Source organism: Haliotis rufescens, unplaced genomic scaffold (assembly GCF_023055435.1).
Source record: "Haliotis rufescens isolate VD_foot unplaced genomic scaffold, xgHalRufe1.0.p SCAF_7, whole genome shotgun sequence".
Lineage (NCBI taxonomy): Eukaryota > Metazoa > Mollusca > Gastropoda > Lepetellida > Haliotidae > Haliotis > Haliotis rufescens.
Window position 1 is genome coordinate 14,402,972 of NW_025964361.1, and position 23,705 is coordinate 14,426,676.

The 23,705-nt window shown below is 41.0% G+C and overlaps 1 protein-coding gene across 18 annotated transcripts in view; it reads left to right on the forward strand.

The window, feature by feature from the left end:
• Positions 1 to 16,480: 16,480 nt before the first annotated feature.
• LOC124141849 (phosphoribosylformylglycinamidine synthase-like) overlaps positions 16,481 to 23,705 on the forward strand; it is a 73,680-nt gene continuing 66,455 nt past the window's right edge. For all 18 annotated transcript variants that reach the window (XM_048388321.1, XM_048388326.1, XM_048388331.1 and 15 more), the window contains exons 1-3: positions 16,481 to 16,570; positions 19,574 to 19,739; positions 22,379 to 22,505. In XM_048388321.1, coding sequence (XP_048244278.1) covers positions 19,589 to 19,739; positions 22,379 to 22,505 — 278 coding nt within the window. In that variant the 5' untranslated portion in view covers positions 16,481 to 16,570; positions 19,574 to 19,588. The remainder of the gene's footprint in view (positions 16,571 to 19,573; positions 19,740 to 22,378; positions 22,506 to 23,705) is intronic.

The following is a 23,705-nucleotide window of genomic DNA, read 5'->3' on the forward strand; positions in this document are numbered from 1 at the left end:
CTGACCAGACGTGTAACATCCCTGACCAGTCGTATGTCATCCCTGACCAGTCGAATGTCATCACTCACTCACTCACTCACTCATCCCTGACCAGTCGTGTAACATCCCTGACCAGTCGAATGTCATCCCTGACCAGTCGTATGTCATCCCTGACCAGTCGTGTAACATCCCTGACGCAGCCGTAACCGATTATGTACATGCTGTCATGACCAGTCGGTGATGTCATCATTAAAATCTCTCTTGAAATAAACTACAGGGCAAAAGAAAGAACATGTAAACACTTGAGAATTGTTGAGATACACAATGATGCATGTTCGTTTCATTTTTAGCCGCCATCATACCTGAGTGCATGCTTTGTTTTGCCCGACAGTTTATATTTGAGCCTTTTTAACTAAATATTTGACTGAATATGTGTGACCACGCTATTTCTTTATTTTTGTTTTTTTATTTTTGTGGTTAATATTATTAGTACTACGGAAGGAATATCAGCAGCAGTATCATCTCAATCACCATCACCCTCATCCTCATCCTCATCCTCATCCTGACAATATAAGGGGCGGTGGGGTAGCTTGTTGGTTAAAGCGTTCGCTCGTCACGCCGAAAACCCGGGTTCGATGTCCCTAATAGGTACAATGTGTTAAGTCTATTTCTGGTGTCCGCCAACGTGATATTGCAGGAATATTCCTAATAGCGGCGTAACACCATACTCACCCACTCACTCATGACAATCTGAACATTATTGTTAGTACTATTACTATTATTATAACTACTACGAGATCTTTGCTTGGGAATGCTCTGGTCCGCATCTGTTCCTTCCAATTTGTGGTATACGCTACTGTGGGTGAGAGATGGTACTTATATTAATCACGTAGTATAATATGATAAATTATAAGGCATCAAAGCGAAATTCAATTTCAACTTTGTGAAAATACTGAAGCATAGCTATGTTCATGATAGTCTTCATGAACAAGTACATAGTTGGCGAGAATAAAGGAAAATGATAAATAACTGGTAATTTTATATTGTTTTCGGTGGCTGCGGAGAAACATTCCAAACATCGGGAGGCAGTTTCAAGAGAGCAGTATTAAGCCTATGGAGGGGCGGATAGGCAGTTTCAAGAGAGCAGTATTAATCCTAGGAAGAGAACGGGTCAACAGTTTCAAGAGAGCAGTATTAATCTTAGGGAGGGGCGGGTAGGCAGTTTCAAGAGAACAGTATTAATCCTAGGAAGATCCGGGTAGGCAGTTTCAAGAGAGCAGTATTAATCCTAGGAAGAGAACGCGTAGGCAGTTTCAAGAGAGCAGTATTAATCCTAGGGAGAGGCGGATAGGCAGTTTCAAGAGAGCAGTATTAATCCTAGGGAGGGGTGGGTAGGCAGTTTCAAGAGAACAGTATTAATCCTAGGGAGAGAACGGTATAGGCAGTTTCAAGAGAGCAGTATTAATACTGGGGAGGTGCGGATCGACAGTTTCCCGAGAGCAGTATCAATCCTGGGGAGAGAACGGGTAGGCAGTTTCAAGAGAGCAGTATTAAGCCTAGGGAGGGGCGGGTGTGCAGTTTCAAGAGAGCAGTATTTATCCTAGGAAGAGAACGGTTAGGCAGTTTCAAGAGAGCAGTATTAATCTTAGGGTGGGGCGGGTAGGCAGTTTCAAGAGAGCAGTATTAATCCTAGGGAGGGGCGTGTAGGCAGTTTCAAGAGAGCAGTATTAATCTTAGGGAGGGGCGGGTAGGCAGTTTCAAGAGAGGAATATTAATCCTAGGGAGGGGCGGGTAGGCAGCATCAAGAGAGCAGTATTAATACTAGGGAGGGGCGGGTAGGCAGTTTCAAGAGAACAGTATTAATCCCAGGGAGAGAACGCGTAGGCAGTTTCAAGAGAGCAGTATTAATCCTAGGAAGGGGCGGGTAGGCAGTTTCAAGAGAACAGTATCAATCCTGGGGAGTGAACGGGTAGGCAGCTTCAAGAGAGCAGTATTAAGGCTAGGGAGGGGCGGGTAGGCAGTTTCAAGAGAGCAGTATTTATCTTAGGAAGAGAACGGTTAGGCAGTTTCAAGAGAGCAGTATTAATCCTAGGGAGGGGCGGGTAGGCAGTTTCAAGAGAGCAGTATCAATCCTGGGGAGAGAACGGGTAGGCAGCTTCAAGAGAGCAGTATTAAGGCTAGGGAGGGGCGGGTAGGCAGTTTCAAGAGAGCAGTATTTATCTTAGGAAGAGAACGGTTAGGCAGTTTCAAGAGAGCAGTATTAATCTTAGGGTGGGGCGGGTAGGCAGTTTCAAGAGAGCAGTATTAATCCTAGGGAGGGGCGTGTAGGCAGTTTCAAGAGAGCAGTATTAATCTTAGGGAGGGGCGGGTAGGCAGTTTCAAGAGAGTAATATTAATCCTAGGGAGGGGAGGGTAGGCAGCATCAAGAGAGCAGTATTAATACTAGGATGGGGCGGGTAGGCAGTTTCAAGAGAGCAGTATTAATCCTGGGGAGAGGCGGGTAGGCAGTTTCAAGAGAGGAATATTAATCCTAGGGAGGGGCGGGTAGGCAGTTTCAAGAGAGTAATATTAATCCTAGGGAGGGGCGTGTAGGCAGTTTCAAGTGAGCAGTATTAATCCTAGGATGGGGCGGGTAGGCAGTTTCAAGAGAGCAGTATTAATCCTAGGAAGAGAACGGGTCGACAGTTTCATAGAGCAGTATTAATCTTAGGGAGGGGCGGGTAGGCAGTTTCAAGAGAACAGTATTAATCCTAGGGAGAGAACGGGTAGGCAGTTTCAAGAGAGCAGTATTAATACTGGGGAGGGACGGGTAGGCAGTATTATTCCAAGAGAACAGTATTTATCCTAGAGAGAGAACGGGTAGGCAGTTTCAAGAGAGCAGTATTAATACTTGGGAGGGACGGGTAGGCAGTTCCAAGAGAACACTATTAATCCTAGGGAAAGAACGGGTAGGCAGTTTCAAGAGAGCAGTATTAATACTGGGGAGGGACGGGTAGGCAGTTGCAAGAGAACATTATTAATCCTAGGGAGAGAACGGGTAGGAAGTTTCAAGAGAGCAGTATCAATTCAGGTAGGTGCGGGTCGACAGTTTCCCGAGAGCAGTATCAATCCTGGGGAGAGAACGGTTAGGCAGTTTTAAGAGAGCAGTATTAAGCCTAGGGAGGTGCGGGTCGACAGTTTCAAGAGAGCAGTATATATCAATCCTAGGGGGAGAACGGGTATGCAGTTTCAAGAGAGCAGTATTAAACCCAAGGAGGGGCGGGTAGGCATTTTCAAGAGAGCAATATTAAGCCTAGGGGGGGGGGGGGGGGGGGGGGTAGGCAGTTTCAAGAGATGTCACAGTTTACTAGGGTGTCACAGTTTACTAGGTGCAGTTTCCAGAGGGTAATCATCCCAGGGAGAGGTACAGTTTACCAGGTGCAATTTCAATAGGGCAATAATCCAAAGCCTGGGCCGTTTCAAGAGTCAATAATCACATAATCACAGGGAGCGGGAAGAGGTAGTTTCAGTGGGACTACAGTTGCCCTAGTATCAAACGTACAGACCAGGAGCACAAAAGTAACATGAAGAAACTGCCATGCATAACGCACATGTGTATGTCGGCCTCACTGACCATATGGTCTCTGGTCTGCCTGTACGACTCAAATATTATAATTTATTTGTTGCAAAATATTACATATATAACCCTACATAAAATAGTGACCAGTATATTATAGTCCAGGCCAATGTTATACACACATACTGGACATGTATATTTATACAGTAACAATTATGTCGAGCTGTTACAGATATCTTTTATAAAGAGATCTCCTCCTCCGGTCGCGTCAGTATCTGTCCCCTTCCCAGACCTGGCCTCAGTGCTTCGTTTATCGAGTGGTAAGCCTTTTACAAGGGACGCGACTCTTCCCATGGATTACTTGCGCGAAGTGCTACTGTCATGGCGGATCTGTTTACGCGTTTACTGTCGAAGACAGGCCTGTTGTAATCTTAACCTACAGATCGCTTACTATAACTGACAGGAAGTCTCTTAGGTGGGTTATGGTCGGTTTTATTGTGGTAGAGTCAACAGTGCGAATGCAGAATCTGTTCGCCCCCCAGTAGTATAAATAAAATCGATATGGCTCAAGGTATAGCTTTTAGTATCGCACAATCGGAAATAATACATTTGCCTATTGTGATATTAACGGGTGCCACTTCGATCCTTAGGGTTAGTTGTGTCAGATTTGTTTGTTGCTGTTTAACGAAGCACAATATTTCAGCTAAATGACGGCGGTATTTAAATAATAGAGTCTGGATAAGACGAACTGGTGATTGACAACATGAACATCGATTTACGCAATTGGAGTGAGTGAGTGAGTTGGGTTTAATGTCGCTTTTAACAGTATTCCAGTTATATCACGGCGTATCAGCTTTATGTGGGAGGAAAGCCTGAAGTGATGCAGGTCTCAGACGTTTACCACTTCGGTGAAACCCACGAGTACAGGTATGGTGCTGACAAACCTAGAAACATGATCGGGGCGAACCGGGATGTGAACCCACAATCATAGGTTTCTGGCGTGCCCAAGGGACGCAACTCTGCACAGCGAATCGCGATGACGTAGCGACCGAATCAGCAATTTCTAGCTCCCTTCATCAGTCGCCAGAATCAGTGAATCTCCATTGTCCTCACTTACAGCCTAAAGCCTCATCTCCGTTCATGGACAATGTAGTCGAATGTCTTAGGAGGTGTATCCTTGACCACGCTCACGCCCACTCTAAACCTGTTCGTCGACGCATCCCTTCAGGGTTGGGAAGCTCCTTTGAAGGGGCAGATTGTCTCAGGGCTGAGGTCAGACTAGAAGCTCCCATGCTGGCCATATCGCATTGGCAGAATGCATCGTCTCCTGCACACCAAGATATCCATCTCCACGGACATCACGGTTGTTTGGTGTCTCCGCAATCAGGAGGTGGCGAGATGCCACACTCGGCTTCTCATCATCTCATCAGTTGGACCTGCAATTCCTTGTCCAACACATTCCAGGTTGCAGAAACATTTTAGCGGATTTATTTCCCCTATGAACAAGGTCGTTCCCATCGAGTGGCAGCTCCACCTAGATGCCTTCACCTTAACTTGTCAACAGCTGGGCCTCCCTAACTTCGACTTGTTTGCCGCCAGTCACACTTCCAGCACCGAGGATATCTCTGGTTCTGAACCTTCAGGTGTGGGCGGTCGACGCTCTCAGCATCCCCTGGGAAGGTTTAAGAGCGTACACTATTCCGCCACCTGTACTCCTACCCGGGGTTCTTCAAAAGATTAAGACCACACAGAACCTTGATCTGATTTTGATCATGTCGTGGATGCGGATGAGGGGCTGGTTCAGGGACCTCAGGTACCTCGCCAGAAGAGATCCTCTTGAACTCCCATTCGTCACCAAACAGGTTTCACCTGCATGGCGGGTCCATTTACAAAGAGCCTTTGGCGCCAAGGGTAACTCGGGAACTTTTCGATGAGAAGTGGCATTTCTTTGAGTCCTTTTGCAACGACAGACGTCAGCACCTATCTGGTAGCCCTTAACTCAGTATTGGCGATTCCCCAAGATCGCAAGATGATAAAGATCACGGAATTCCAAGCGTTGCGTTCAGACCCCAGTTTGGGTATGCCGCTCTCTATCACAGTTTGTCCTACCTGTTCTTCCTCCATTCCTCATGGTCTCGTTTTTCCTTCTGACAGGAATGATAACAGTTTTCCGTTCTTCGATCAGGATGCTGTACGAGGTACCTGGACTTACTGAGGGTTTATTGAGGGTACACGCCACACACATAATTAAAACAACTTCTTCTGCAGCTGGACCTCTCACGGCTTCGCCTTTCTGTAAAAAAAACCGGCAGTAAATGCATTGATAGTAAATGACTAATGCAGGATAGAAGTATACAAATGTAATTTGTTTTAAGATTTTACTACATTTGTTCATATGGAATATTGCTCACCAGCACTTCCATACCAAGACCATCTCTATCACACACACATACCGGGAGATCATCACACAGTAACAGTTGCTGAAGCTTCCAATCCCTTTCTACACAGTCCTATGACATACATTAAGACAGGAGCTAACACTGCTTGGTATACTACAATGATTACTTTTACATAAGCGCCACTGGCAGGGCACATTTTTATATTTCAATATCAAACTGGAGGCGAAACTTGGTCTGGGAAAGGGACAACAGACTGTTCAGATTGCCTTGTGTGGGGAAATCATCGATGCTTCCCCACAAGTGGTATAATAAAATAAGAATTTGTATATTTACGCCTTTGACAAGTCACTCTAGACATTAGTAAATGAAAGAAGCATCCTTGTGTATTGTCCACATCAATTAAACGGGAGGCAAACGTTAGTCTGGGAAAGGGACAACTGCAGACTGTTCATATTGCCTTGTATATAGGCGTGTGAAAAAATCATCATCGTTATCCCCGAAATTGGTATGATACAAGGATGTTTGTTTATATTTATTCCAATAGTATGTCACTCTTACACATTATTATAAAAAAGAGCCTTGCATATTTTCAATATTATTTTATACGTGGCGCGAACATTGGTCTGAGAAACAGACAACTACAGACTAAGTGCAAAGTGCCTCGTGTATAGGGTGTTGGTAAGTCATCGGCGCTACCACCACAATTGGGATAATACAATTATGTTTACATAGTTAAGCCACAGCCACTACATAGAATATAAAAGCAATAGCCTTGCGTGTTTCTATATCAAATAAACAAACGAGAGGTGAACATTAATCTGGGAAAGGGACAACTGGAGATTGTACACGGCCCTATGTCTATATTGATACGGACTTGGTAATGACGGCTAGCTGGGTCTGGGAAAGAGACAACTGCAGGCTGACCATAGTGCCCTGTATATAGGGTGTGGGAAAGCCATCGCCGCTAACACCACAACTAGTACAATTATGTTTACATATTTTCAGCCACGGGCAGATCATTCTTCACAGTAAAATTAAAAAAGGAATAGCCTTGCTTATTTCTATATCAATCGCCATGCTGTTGGGATGTGCAACCAAACCCAGGGCCTGGTGGAGATAAATTGCTGAAAATAATTCATTTAAATGTTTGTAGTTTGAAAGACAAAACTGATATAATCGATATGGAATTTCATGATAATGATATAATTTGTATCACAAATACCTGGTTGAATATATACTGAACCGCAAAAGAAACGTCACCATGGATAGATATATGAGAAACATTTTTTTGGCCAAACACTGAAAACATACTTTGAGGCATATTAAGAAGATGAAACTTCGCAAAACTGATCATCAAGGTTTAAATTAAAGTGTCAAATGTTCTTAAAGTGAAACACAACACTAGTCTCTGAGAAAATGGCATCACAAATCAGTATCTCGTGTGTTCGCCATGTGCATTGATGACTGTCGTGCAACGTCGATACACGGAATGGATGAGGCAGTTGATGAAGGCCATAGGCACTTGAGCCCACACTCTGAGGAACGCCTGACGCAGTTCAGCTGCAGTTGTCGGCCTTGGTCGGACGTCATTCAGCCGTCTTTGAATCTCGTCCCACAGGTGCTCAATAGGATTTTATTCGGGGCTGAGGGTAGGCCACTGCATGGTTCGGATGCCATTCGCCCCGTGAAGATTCCGGGGTAGAATAGGTCTTCAGCAACCCATGCTTGCCGTAAAAGGTGACTATGCTTGTCGTAAAAGGCGACTAATGGGATTTGGTGGTCAGGCTCGCTGACTTGGTTGATGCATGTCATCGATCCCATTTGCGTGGATCGATGCTCATGATATTGATCACTGGATTGTCTGGTCCAGATTCGATTATTTACAGAACGCCGTCATATAGCTGGAATATTGCTGAGTGCGGCGTTAAACAAAAAAACATCCTCGGTGTGGCCTGTGACAGTGGAGGTGTCTGCTCGTCAATCGTCGACACGGTGTGTCCCCGTGGTCTGACGACCAGTTTCCGCAGCAATAACAAAGCGATCTTGAAGAAGCTGTCGCTTCATCTGACGATCCTGATGTCGGGTGGTAACCCTTGGGCTTCCACTACGTGGTCGGTCATCTGTAGTATTGGTGGCCTGGTGCCGTTGCTGGAGCCTGTATATGGTCCTTACGTAGACTTGAAATGCATTGGCTACTTGCCGGGCGGTTTGTCCAGCTTGCAATCGTCCAATTGCAAGGGCTTGGTGTCGCTGATTTCTTGTCAATCTTGGCATGTGGTAGCAATTCAATAACGAATGAATGTTATCCGATCTGGGTTGATTTTTATAGGGCAAGAAATGGGGGAACGCATGTGCATTTCAATTTGCACGGAACTCACGTGCACCGGGTTACCATGGCCGTTGCCGTGATGCGTTAGGGCGATCGGTTTTATTGTCATCTGCTTTGTTTTTTTAATCATCAAATTAATTTTTCCGGTCAAGGTAATGTTAGTTTTTAGAAAAATAGGACAAAAATTACCCATATATTTAAACGACAACTTTTCATGCAATGTTACTTGGGGTGACGTTTCTTTTGCGGTTCAGTATATTAGATAATGAAATTACACTGCTGGGTTTTCATACTCCTTTCGGGAAAGATGGAGAAACAAGGGGAGGTGATGTAGCAATCTACGTAAAGGATACGCTGTATGCAAGACGAATGTAGGACTTCCGGGCTTGAGGCGGTGAGGGTAAAGACAACATGTAAAAAGAAAATATGCTGATTGGTGCTATCTACAGGGCTGATACACGACATTCATACTGTGAATTGATTGACGAATCTATTGGCAGTGCCATAGACCTTAATATTGATACCGTTATTGCTGGGGATTTAAATATTAATTTTCTGAGTAAAAAAAAAGATTGAATGAATAACATCAGCATGTGGACTTAGTCAGTTAATCACACAGCCAACGAGAATAACAGAGCTATCCAGCACCCTTATAGATCTATGTAATATTTGTCTCGTGTACCGACAGAGTGTATATGTCGGGTGTGTCAGACCCTATCTGCAGCGACCACTACCCAAGGTATGTCAGTATGAAGGCACACAAACCTACTATAAAGACTTACTTTAGGAGGATATATCAATACTCGCTGATGGATATCGATGGCCGTGTAACCTCACTGAGGTTAAACAGTCAGCTAAAAGTATATCAAAACCACAAATTAGATTTCTTAATATGTAAACACTCCTCCAAATTCCCTACAATCTGGAAGGAAGCTCTTGTAACTCCTGCTCATAAGAAGGGTAGTAAAAACGAATGTTCTAATTACAGACCTATTGCACTTACAAGCTGCTTAGCCAAAACACTAGAAAATGTGTATTTAGATATATTATGTATTCAACTTCCTTAGAGGTACTGAAATTCTAAGAATCTCCAGTCGGGTTTTATCCCTGGTGATTCAACGCGTACCAATGGATATACTTGTATGACTCTATTTTAAAAGCCGTTGATGATGGTAAGAAAGTTAGGGCACTCTTTTGTGATATAAGTAAGACTTTTGATAAGGTTTGGCGCCGTGGATTAGTAAACAAACTAGACACTTATGGTATCAAGGGAACATTATTAAAATGGGTTGAAAGTTACTTGATGGATAGAAAACAAAGAGTAGTAGTATATAGAAAACTGATATAAATCCAAATTAAACTTAATACTGGCCGGAGTACCACAAGGGTCTGTCCTTGCTCCACTATTCTTCTTGATTTACGTGAAGGATTTAGTTGATAAAATAAATAGTAATATCAGACTTTTTGCTGACGATACGTGATTATTTAAATGGTACTGTTTATTGCGCAGATAAGAGTATGAAGCGTATTCGGAACTAATTGATCAATCAGTGGGAAACGCAGTTGATATGAATATGTACACTGTAATTGCAGGAGATTTTAATATCAATATACTTCGAGAGAATAATAAAAAAAATCGAATATTTGCAAATGGTGCATGGACTTTCACAAATCATTAGAGAACCTACGAGGATCACCCAACATTCCAGTACGTTGATAGATATACTTTTTGTGACAGACGTTGATAGTGTACGGGGCTCGGGAGTACTTGATCCAGTTTGTAGTAACCACTGTCCAATTATTGTAACCATAAAAGAAATAATCCCTAAATGTCATTCCTTTAAACGTAAAGTGTAAAAAGGGTTTAAGTACTGACTTGCTGAATATTGATACTAGTAATTTATTATTCTCATCGAGGGACGTGAACACAATTACTAACGAACTCACATCTCGAATTATACAAGTTTGTGATAAACATATTCCTAATAAAAGTGTTACCATACGATCAAAGGATCCACAGTAGATCAATAATGAAATACGTTCCTCAATAAGAAAACGACATCGCCAACATGAGAAAGCTAAACGATGTAATACTCCAGCTGATTGGGCAAAGTTTAGGTTGTTAAGAAATGAAGTAATGGACTATATCCGTAAGGCAAAGAAAACATAAGCATCTAAGAATGATACTGTAATAAATAGTTCTCAAGGTACAAAGACTTGATAAAGTTGACAATCGATTAGTAAATATAACTTTGATGGAAGAAGAAGTTAGGGATATACTACTGTCCGTGGAAACCACAAAGGTAACTGGCCTTGGTGGTATTGGAAAAAAAGTACTTAACAAATAAAGCTTACAGTTAAGCCCCAGTCCTTACCAAACATATTCAATTTCTCTCTTCAATGAGAATATTCCCATCACTATGGAAAGAAGCTCTTATCATTCCTATTCATAAGAAAAATAGCGTGAATGAATGACTGTACAAATTACAAACCGGTTGCGCTCACAAGTTGTTTAGCAAAGATCTTTGAAAAATGTATAGTTTAACATGTGTACAACTAATTAATTAAGGAATAATAATGTGCTCACTAGCCTACAATCTGGATTCACGAAGGGAGACTCCACCTCACATCAGTTGACATATTTATATGACTTTATTGCAAAGGGTTTAGATGAAGGTAAGGAAGTTAGAGTTGAATTTTCTGACATAAGTAAAGCTTTTGATCACGTTGGGCACAAAGAAATAATTTATGGGCTCCAACATTATGGGATCTGTGGAAATCTATCGAGATGGTTTGATGGTTACTTAGAGAATCGATATCAAAAGGTAGTTATGAATGGCTATAGCTCAGATCCAAAAGCTGTCTTAGCAGGTGTACCACAGGGCTCGGTCTTGGGACCATTATTGTTTATTATTTACGTCAATGACATTGTTGAAGGTATAAATAGTAATATATGACTTTTTGCTAATGACACATCTTTGAATGTGATCATAGAAGATCCTGATATAGCTGCTCGTAATCTTAATAATGACTTGGACAGAATTTCAGAATGGGCTGCCAGATGGCAAGTTAAATTTAGTCCCGAAGAAACTGAATCTAGTCGCAAACCTAACTTATATATGAATGGTACAGTAATCAAAGATGTACAAAGTCATAAGCACCTTGGTGTTACTTTACAAAGTAATTGTACATGGAAAATGCACATTGATGATGTTGCAAGGAAATGTGGTCCTCTGGTTAATTGTTTAAGAAGTGATAAATATCGTCTTTCCCGAAGTACCTTAGAAACCATGAACAAATCATTTATTTTACCATTTGTTTTTATTATTGTTGTCATATTTGGGACATCTGTACTTATGAACTAGCTACTTTATTGGAAAAATAAACTTAAATGCTCTTAGAACCATATATGGCGCTGTCCGGGGTACGAGTCATCAAAAGATTGACAATGAAACAAATTGTAAGTCATTAATAGACAGAAGATACAATTCAAAATTGGTAATGTTTTACAAAATGAATAATCATTTCTCCCCCGGAATATCGTTGTAGGCTTATTCCTTATACAGTTTCGGGAAACACAAATTATAACTGAAGGGATAAAACTCATCTTCAAACAGTGAAGTGTAAAACAACATCTTTTGCAGATTCATTTATACCAGCTACAACACAACTTTGGAATGTGTTACCAGAAAACTTAACGGGGGCAGACACCGTTACACAATTTAAGAATTTGCTTCACGTAAGGGGAGATAATGGTATACACTTGGATTACATTATGGAAACAGGTTACGTCAAATTGTTCACAGTCGCCCCAGGCTAGGCTGCAGCGATCTTAACCCAGATCAGTATGATAGATATATTTTGTATACAAGAACTTGTTCCTGTGGATATCATACCGAACATGCTATACACTTTTTTGTGTGTGTGTACAAATTACCATGTTCTTCGAGATTTTCAATTAAGTAAATGAATTATTGTTTGATATAAACTGCAAATATATTTGTTATATATGCACATCTAGTTTGACATGTACAATTCATTAGTTACATCTAACCTTCATTGAATCATTTATTGCATCATGTCTTATGTGTAATCGAGCGGTATTAACATAAGCGCTTCGCTTGTTTACCAATCCATTTTCACATTTTCTTACAATAAATATCTTACAATAAATAAATCAATACTGCTAAATCTTAGCAGAATGCATAATAAACATAGCAAATAAGACGCTCCCCTTATAAGACCAGAAAAAAACGCAAAAGCGCATTTAATAAAGCTTAACGAGACTACACACATCTAAAGATAGCACACCAACTAAATCATCAAGTACAAAATCTCGTCAAAACTGCAAAAGCCAAAACTGGAAAAAATTCTTCGAAGAAATAAATCACCACACAGACGCCAGAACAGTATGGCGCAAAATTCATGCCATCCGTGGCGTCAAACGGACCAAAAAAACACCAAACATAAATAACTCAACAAAACCGAAACAGAAAGCAAAAATTCTAGCAATCCATTTCTCAGCCATTAGTAGCAATAGCAACTTCAATAAGTAAACAATTACAAAATGAAAATAAATTCTCCAAATTACCCAAAGACGATAACCTAGAAATAAACCACCCATACGCAATGGGGGAACTATTCCATGTACTAAATAATCGGGGGGGGGGGGGAAGAAAAGCCCTGGACTAGACCTAACCTCAAACCAAATAATTAAACAGCTACCCCAAAATCTTCTTGAATCACTACTGAAACTATACAATTTCGTCTACCAAAACGGTCAAGACCCTATTTCAAGGAAAGAGGCATTGGTCATCCCAATACCAAAGCCAAATAAACCGGCAGAAGAAGTAATTCTTATAGACCAATCTCCCTAACCTGAAACTTATGTACAATTATGGAAGCAATGGTCAAAAACAGGCTCCAACACTTTCTAGAACAAAATAACATAATAAACCAAGATCAAAACGGTTTCACCTCAAACCGCTCTACCTTACATAACCTCAGCCGCTTAGAGCAAGATATGGCTGAACCGACGATACAGAGTAGGAACATTTCTAGATTTCTCTAAAGCTTTCGATATGGTATCGCATAACGGACTAATTCAAAAACTCAAACAAGCAGGACTTAAAGGCCAAATAATAAACTACATACAAGACTTTTTAGCAAAATCGAAAGATAACTGTGGGATTGACCAAAATCTACCAGTCCAGTGTCCCCCTAGAGAATGGTACGCCCCAAGGCAGCATTCTGAGCTCAACACTTTCCAACATTATGATTAAATTTCTTCGAGGGAATATCTAATAAAATTCAAACTTCTAAATACGCTCGTGACGGATCCCTCTGGGTCAGCATCAGTAGCATTAATATGGCACAAAAATATTGCAGAAGGCATTAAACAAAATTCAAACATGGGCAAATAAAAGGGGCTTCTCACCAAATGCCGAAAAGGGGATAGTATTCAAACACAGATATATGCGCGCAAACACCCCCAAACTAAAACTAAACAATAACCCCATACATTTCCCAAACCAGACTAAATTTCTAGGACTAATCTTTGATGAACATCTATCCTGGGGTGCTCACATTAAAAACCTAATAAATAGATGCACTAAAGACCTAATCACACTACGCTGCCTGACAGGTTCCAACTGGGGGGCCTCCAGGGAGACCCTACTATCACTTTACAAATCACTAATTAGATTCTAAAAAGACTATGGATGCCAAATATACAACACCCTAAACTCAATATTAAACAATAAACTAGACTCTACCCAATACCAAACACTAAGGTTGATCACACGCACACAACAGGGCACACCGCACACAACACTGCAGGCAGTAATCCCCTTGGATCTACGCCGAGAACAACTTACAATAAATGTCTGGGCCTCCGACCAAGACAACCCACAAATCCAACAAATGCTTAAAAACAACCTTAGCCCAAAACTCCAAGCGCTAGCTCGAAAAAACACAATTAGTACTAATTTCTCATTTCATACTAAACTACTTAAATACTCCCAACCTAAATTATTTAGGCGCCAAACAACAGTACTCTTTTATACCCAAACTCCAAACCCCCCAAATCGACATATCTCACACCACCAAACTAAATAAAGAAACCGACCGAAACACCGCTAAATCCACCACACTAGAATACATACATGAAAAATGGCCAAATTGGTGTCACATATATATACACAGACGGGTCCTTTGACTCGGACTCCAAACGCATGGGGATTCGGCATCCACATCAACACACCTACAAATGAAACAAAATCCTATAGACTCCCCAATAACCAATCAATCTTAACAGCCGAACTAATGGGGATAGTAACAGCCCTACACAGCGCCAGAAATAAAAAAAAAGAACAACAAAACTGATCCTAACAGATTCATTAAGTAGACTCCAGGCTATAAAAAAAACAAAAACACAAAAAAACAGTCCAAAACTAATACTTCAGATACTTAATAGCTCCGACAATCTCCGCAAACGAGGCAAAGACATAGAAATACGCATGGATCCCTGCCCACGTCTGTGTGTTTGGTAACGAACACGCCGACAAAGCCGCTAAATCAGCACTAAAATTAGAAGAAGTAAGCACCAACCTTCCAATATCTAAAACGAATATTACTAAGGAAAAAATCTTCCAAAAGTCAGACTATCAGAAATCATACTACAAACTAAAACACCTGCTACAAACGCCACTAAAAAAACAAATCCATTATAAAACCAAAAAATCGACAGGGCAATAACCAAATTACAAACAGGCCACACTAAACTAAACTCACACCGACACCAAATTAAAAAAAACCACCAAACCGATAAATGGCCACATTGCAACCAAATAGAAACAGTACTCCTGAACGCGTAATACTACATTGCACACATTACCAACAACACGGAATAACACTAAAATCCACACTAAACTACAACAACCAAATGACACCAGCAACTCCACTAAACCCCTTAAACCCCTTAAATAACGTACAAACCTATAAAGCAGGAGGCATTTATCTAATCAAAACAGGCCTACTCGGTAGCATTTAAAAAAAATAAAATAAAAAAAATAAAATAAAATAAGAAACACAACAAACAAGCTATCATAAATCTATAAAAACTCCTTCCCCCTACCCTATTAGCATGGCATATTTCAAAACTCCAAATTTCGGCCATCATTAATTAAGCGACCATAAAGCCCCTCCAGGTTGCCTTACCTTTCGGACATACTAATTAAAATGGCCTGGCGGGCTCGTGCGCGAAATACCCAAAATGTCGGAAAGCGCACGTTAAAACCCAAACTAAGTAAGTAACCAGTGTTCGCCCCAGATATAATGAGATGGAATATAAGAAAGGCTCTTTCTTTCATATAATAGTGAGTAGAGGGAAATGTGTGTGGCGTAAATATAAAACAATATTTGTAGTAAATGTATATCAATTGTGAGCCAACCAGTTATAATAAGTATATCTGTTTTCCTCTCTGATGACTTTATCACTTTTGATAGCAACGTTTGTCTCTGGAGAAACGAAAAATAAGGAATCAGAGTAAAATATAGTCGCCTGTGTTTTGAAAAGGAAGTTCGGCTGTCGTTTGTCAGCTATATTTGTGAGATTGCGAGAATGTGTATGAAGAATATATGCACTATATCCGTTCTAATACCTAGTCAAACGGATTTTACAAACGTGCATGTATTCATTAGTATAGGGTAGCGTGATGCATTACCATGATGTCTAAAGATACTAAATCAAACTACAGCTGGTCTCAATCGCCACCTTCCTGACAGTGCAGGTAACAAAAATAATGGCTCTAAATGTGTCAAATTGAATTATCTTGAATTAAATATAGATTTTCAAACTTATAAAACATGTTACAGAATGAATTTTAAGGCTTAGAGAATAAAATACTCTCCTTTATCGTTATTTGTTATAGTATGAAAAATGTGTCCCAGAATACTGCGTTCGCTTTTGAGTAATATTTGTTCCGACTGGGATTTGTTTATTATTAGCCGCACATTTCGTTTTGTTGTTCGGCAGCTTAACTATAGTACAGTTGAACTATACGCGCGTATACAGCAGGCCTACCTCTCGATAAAAATAGCGCTGAGGCTTGGTCTGGGAAAAGGACGTCCTCCAAACAGCAAGGCCGTGACCCGAATACTTCAAAAGGCAGCTAATGAAAAGGGAGGTAACCGTCGTATATAATTTGACGCCGTAATCGGCGGGAGATTGCGAACTGGAAACACGTGGTTCACGAATGATGTTGTCATTATCACACTGGAAATTGACATCGTTCTGAAAGTAAACAGGTGATGAAATGTCATGTTTTGAAGTTAGGACACATAAATGCATTCAATGAAACATGCAAAGGTGGATCATTGCATCAACAGTACTGCAAATTTCGATGGCGAAAGTCATGCTAGGACAAACACAACAAGCCATTTTTCAATGTCTCTTTCGTGTTGTTGACAGTTATACAACATACGACAATGGGATATTCCAAACACCAATATGTTAGTGATGGACATTCAAAGTGTATTCCACAAACGAGTTGTCTGATCAGCTAGTTAAGAAAGATCTCTGAAGATGTCTGACATCTCGGTATAAAAATATTTAAAAAATGTCCCTGTTGTCACTCTTCAAGGCTAATATTCCTAACTGCTTTAACACTAGGAATAGGCTATATTCTGGTCCTACTTTACACAAAATCAATGTAGATTACAGCAGAAATCAACCAAGAAAATATTTGTTATGCAGAAAACATGAAAAACTGTTGATATGATTAGTATGGATATTATTTTCCTGTTCATTGAGACATGCTCTTGAAAAATATTTTAAAAATTCACAGACTGAGAAGTCTATGCTATCTTTGAGATTTTTAGTTAAGTTTCATTATATAAATTTATCTAGAAATGATGAAATGTGTCCAATAAATGTTTGATCTGTGTGAATTTACACAATTTGACACAAATTAATTAATGTAACAATGCAACGATGCTGTTCATGTTAGGCCTACATGTGTGTCGACTTCCACATCCACAATCCCAAACAGTGGTACACCTATATTCTATTGCCCAAGGATGAGTAATGTAAAAGCTTCAGTTGTTCGAGGATGAGTTACGGAGAAGCTGCAATTGTTGAAGAGACTATCTTAAATCCCTGTGGTATACCCATGCTATAATGTTAGCCCAAAGTTTGTGAAATATATTGTATACATTAATGATATGCTCTGGCTTGAATGCCACCTAGGTTCAATCTCCTGGCAATATGCATTGCTTACAACTGATTTTGTTCCATTGTACAAACAACCTTGAGGATATCAGGACAAATACATGTTGACACACAAGTTTTGCAGTGCGTCAGGGGCACCCTTTTGAAAGTCTACAATTTGCCGTGCAGATTTACTGAGTTGTGCCAGAAACATATGATCGTTGGCTCAAATCCTGGTTCGTCCTGATTATGTTTCTAGGTTTGTTTAGGTTTTATGCTCTTGAGTTTCAATAATGGGGTAAACATCTAACTTAAATGACTTTCCTCCCACATCAAGCTGACACTCTGTGATAGACATTTTCAAAGGACAGGACACCGATAAACCAAGGTGACTGGCTCTTACAGTGCTTCACATTGCCAGGGGCTGAGTTCATTGACCCTGCCACATCACTACTAACATTGCACTACTGGTCCAAGACTTGACAAGTAACTGGCCAGTTAGATAAATGCTAGTGAAACAGTGTCCGATATAACTGTCCGTCTGCCCCCCGTGGCTGGTAACATTTCTGTTGGGCTGTCTGAAGTTTTCCTCCATCTACCCTACTGTCTGGCAGATAATTTTAAGACAACTTATGTATTCAGTTTTATCATAACTGTTTGTAGATTTTCAAGTAATTGTTTACATTATTTCAACTGAATCACGAGGAGATTTGTCTCTCTTTTTTCGCGATTTTTCAATATTTATAATGTCTGAATGTGGGCAGATAACTTTGAAGATGGGCAGGCAACATGGATGGGTCACCTGTCTGACTGTCTTGTTGGGTTTTAAAAATATTTCAAACACTATGGTGAAATATATCCTTGTCCACAACTTGTATTATATTGTTACTGTCCTAGATGACTTGTGCAAAGGATAAGGAAGATGTACTTACCAGAAAACTACCTGTACAAATGTTTTGGTTCAATTTAGGTCTGAAACAACAAGTTGACCAGTCATTTCATACTTGATTATCCAGTGTATCAAAAATACCCTGCACTCATTCGCGACCAAAGCTTCGTTTAAAGTACAAAGGACACAACACTGAAAATAGACGGCCAATCAAATTATACAATATTGGTTACAGGAACACTTGTGTACATGAGGTACGAGAGTATAACTGGGAATGCCTGGTAGCATAATGACTTCCATCCTTTGTCTTAATACTCAAGAAAACATCTTTCTCATCTAAAATAGAAGTTCATTCTGATTTGTAGTAAACTCCTCTATTTGTCCTGATAGACTGGTGATACACTGAAGGATGGACTACGCTGTGGGTGGTTTCCTATTTCTTGATGAATAAGTTACCATAAAGCAAGGACATGAATGCCTGAAATCATTATTCCTATGTATTCCAGTAAGTTCCTGTAATGATACGAGTGACACACTGTTGCATCACACAATGAGGTGAGGTAGTTCCTACCTGGCAACATGTCTGAAACTGCTTGGCCAGCCATAGAAAGTAACTGTTTTAGTTTACTAGACCTTATAATGATAACGTATATCAAAACTCCTCAAAAGTAGCACATTTCTGCTTGTCCTTACGATACCTTAACTATTGGGCAGTTTGGCAAGGACTGTTGACCCGATCCCGTTAGTCACCTCTTACGACAAACATAGTAGCCTCTTACACCAAAAATGGTATGCTGAAGACCTATTCTACCCTGGATCTACACGGTTCTAAAAAGTATGTAGTGTGTATCAACAGGCGGCCACTTTACAAATGGCCCGTGACATGAGGAGACAAAATGACTCAAAATAATTAGGAAACTGAATCTACAGAACAAAATTGCAACATATTGTCCAGGGATATTTCTAGGATTCCAAACTAAATGCTCTTGACAGACAAATTGAAAAGACACTTTATTTTGGTCCTGTTCTTAGTGATATACATATATATATATATATATATGTTTTGTTGTGGTAAGATGTGCTTATTAACCCTCTCTAATGTGTTATTGTCGGGGGTATCTGTTAATGCTCTCTTGTGTTGTCACATGTGCTGATCAAAATATTCTCTCTCTGATGTTTGGTGTATAGTTTATTACTGTCTCTGTTGTATTAGGGTCAGGTGTCCAGGATGCCTGGGGTGTTGCGATATTTCCGATGCCCGGGACTAAACCAGGGAGCAGCTGAAGTGACCACTGCCAAGATCAACAAAGTCTTGCAGGGGACATTGGTCAAAACTATCGACACAGAAACTTGTATCTATGTACAGAATGATGGTATTGGTAAGTTCAGAAGCACTTCAAAACATATAAAATTCCTTGATGCCTATTACGAGTTAAGTCCCTTCTATGTCCCTTCTATTGACCTATCAGATTACACCTCTCACAAGATGGTGGGACCCGTGAAGATTCCGGGGTAGAATAGGTCTTCGGCAACCCATACTTGCCATAAAAGGCGACTATGCTTGTCGTAAAAGGCAACTAAGGGATCGGGTGGTCAGGCTCGCTGACTAAGTTGATGCATGTCATCGATCCCAATTGCGTGGATTGATGCTCATGCTGTCAATCACTGGATTGTCTGGTCCAGACTCGATTATTTACAGACCGCCGTCATATAGCTGGAATATTGCTGAGTGCAGCGTTAAACATGTTAAACAACAAACAAACAAAACAAGATGGTGGTGCCCAGTCAAGACGATATGATCAATTATCAAGGCCTCCATTGTAATAAAACGGGTCTTACCATGAAAAATGCATGAAATCACTTGGGCACCTTGATTTAAAACCTTTGGAAAGTATCTGCTGATGACCAGTTGATGGTACACTTGCTTTGCAAACTTTCAGTCAACCGAAATCTCTACGTTGAAGCGTTCGTCAAGTATGGAAACTGGGCTTTTATAGTCAGTTAACGCCCTCGCCTTGAGATGTATGAGGGGCAGTTTGGTGGAGAGGTCAGACATGACTTGGTTGCTGCATGTGTTTGGGACCTGACAACAGTATTTTGGTGTTTTAAGATTATTGCAAACACTGGAGCTGCCATCACATATCGAGATGAGGAGATGTTTAAAAAAACAACAGCAATATGATGTCATGGTTTGCTGTTTTTGTACTACTTATTTGGTTTTTTTATCAGTGAAGGTTGATGACTTCATGTTTTCACTTTTCGTGAGTCATGTAGACACTGTGGGTCTGTGGGTCATGTAGACATTGTGTACTGTGAATCATGTAGACATTGTGTTTCTGTGAGTCATGTAGACACTGTGTTTCTGTGAGTCACGTAGACACTGTGTTTCCGTGAGTCATGTAGACACTGTGTGTCTGTGAGTCATGTAGACACTGTGTGTCCGTGAGTTATGTAGACACTGTGTTTCTGTGAGTCATGTAGACATTGTGTTTCCGTGAGTCACGTAGACACTGTGTGTCTGTGAGTCATATAGACACTGTGTGTCCGTGAGTTATGTAGACACTGTGTTTCTTTGAGTCATGTAAACACTGTGTGTCTGTGAGTCATGTAGACATTGTGTTTCTTTGAGTCATGTAGACATTGTGTGTCTGTGAGTCATGTAGACATTGTGTTTCTGTGAGTCATGTAGACACTGTGTGTCTGTGAGTCATGTAGACACTGTGTGTCTGTGGGTCATGTAGACACTGTGTGTCCATGAGTCATGTAGACATTGTGTGTCTGTGGGTCATGTAGACACTGTGTCTGTGAGCCATGTAGACACTGTGTGTCTGTGGGTCATGTAGACACTGTGTGTCCATGAGTCACGTAGACACTGTGTGTCTGTGAGTCATATAGACACTGTGTGTCCGTGAATTATGTAGACACTGTGTTTCTTTGAGTCATGTAGACACTGTGTGTCCATGAGTCATGTAGACATTGTGTGTCTGTGGGTCATGTAGACACTGTGTCTGTGAGCCATGTAGACACTGTGTGTCTGTGGGTCATGTAGACACTGTGTGTCCATGAGTCACGTAGACACTGTGTGTCTGTGAGTCATATAGACACTGTGTGTCCGTGAATTATGTAGACACTGTGTTTCTTTGAGTCATGTAGACACTGTGTGTCTGTGAGTCATGTAGACATTGTGTGTCTGTGGGTCATGTAGACACTGTGTCTGTGAGCCATGTAGACACTGTGTGTCTGTGGGTCATGTAGACACTGTGTGTCTGTGAGTCATGTAGACACTGTGTGTCTGTGGGTCATGTAGACACTGTGTGTCCATGAGTCATGTAGACATTGTGTGTCTGTGGGTCATGTAGACACTGTGTCTGTGAGCCATGTAGACACTGTGTGTCTGTGGGTCATGTAGACACTGTGTGTCCATGAGTCATGTAGACACTGTGTGTCTGTGAGTCATATAGACACTGTGTGTCCGTGAATTATGTAGACACTGTGTTTCTTTGAGTCATGTAGACACTGTGTGTCTGTGAGTCATGTAGACATTGTGTGTCTGTGGGTCATGTAGACACTGTGTCTGTGAGCCATGTAGACACTGTGTGTCTGTGGGTCATGTAGACACTGTGTGTCCATGAGTCATGTAGACACTGTGTGTCTGTGGGTCATGTAGACACTGTGTGTCTGTGAGTCATGTAGACACTGTGTGTCTGTGGGTCATGTAGACACTGTGTGTCCATGAGTCATGTAGACATTGTGTGTCTGTGGGTCATGTAGACACTGTGTCTGTGAGCCATGTAGACATTGTGTGTCTGTGGGTCATGTAGACACTGTGTCTGTGAGTCACGTAAACACTGTGTGTCTGTCAGACATAACTGGTAATAGCCACTGGTAATTCCAGCCAAGTTCGGCATTGGTTGAAACTGGACTTTTAGAGTCAGTTAACTCCCTTGCCTCGGGAAGATGCCAATCTTCATACTCTGGCGTTAATCATGTGCTTTAAGTATATTTTTCGTTGGTTCAGCTCTTGATCCAGAGGAAGAGAGGAAGTTGCAGTGGATCTTCTCCATCCCATTCCAGGCCCACAAGCTGCAGACTACCTCCAGTCTCCATGATTCTCCCTCAACCCTCCTCCTAGAAGTGGGCCCTAGGTAAAGTCCTGACCACCACAACCATCATCACTACTACAGGGGTTTGTATACACCATGTTCCTCCATCACCAGGGCATACGTCAGGCCGATACGTGCTGACGTATTAGTTATTATTTGTAGTTCACTAATCAAATAAGACCATGAAAAATTCAAAGTTCAACTCCATGCAGGAACTTTGTGTGAATCTTGCCATTGCCTGACATTGAAGTAATGTGTAGACCAGATTCCACAAGTCCATGGCACAGTTTGCAGATGTCAGATGAGAAAAAACGGTAATGGTGCAGTGTAAACTGATTGAATTGGTCTGAGCACTCACTAGTTTCCCTCTTGCTGAAATGAGGCTGTTGCTTGGTCCGTTGGTCAGAACTATACTGCCAAGTGGTCATATGTAGTCTTGGTTGATGGAGGAACGTAGTGTATGTTTCCCTTGAAGAATTGATGACGATAAGGAACAAAGTCTTCATTTCTATATCAAATAGGAAAATTAAACAAAAATACTCTTCCAGGACAAAACCTTTACTGGAATCCCAACATTGTAGGTGGATAAAAGTGAATTCTTCAGTATAACACTGCAGGTCAAAAAGGTGCAGCAATGCCATGCAATGCTGTCAAGCACCAGACAAACGTTTAACTCAGGATGCAGGATAAAATGTGTGCACACTGTTCGTGTGATCCCAGGGCAGTGTGGGCCCCCAGTGTCCAATGCTTGTCATTAGATGACCACGTGGACATAACATGTTGTATAAGGGGTTCTTGTACCATCACACACCCTGGTCAGACAATCAAGCACTGCTTCACCAGGTCTCAGTTAGTTACAGGCTACTGTGAATGAATATTGACGACTGAAACGTTGAAACTGTTCTTTGACCTGTGTTCACTCAACATTCACAGTACACTGTGTGTCATATGTCAGTGACTAATGGTGGGTGTTTAGCTCTTCATGTAACATACATGCACAGTAATCAGAAAGTGATGAGTGAGCAGAAAGACCACTTCCAGATATAGGGTCCTGCTCCACTGAGTGGTCTCAGGGGAAGTCTGTGTTGTTATTAAGGTTGAAACGACTATCAAATTCCTGCAGTCAGCTAGTTTTGTCTGTTTGTTGTTTAATGTCGCACTCAGCAATATTCTAGCTATATGACGACAGTCTGTAAATAATAGAGTATGGACCAGACAATCCAGTGACTGATAGAACAAGCA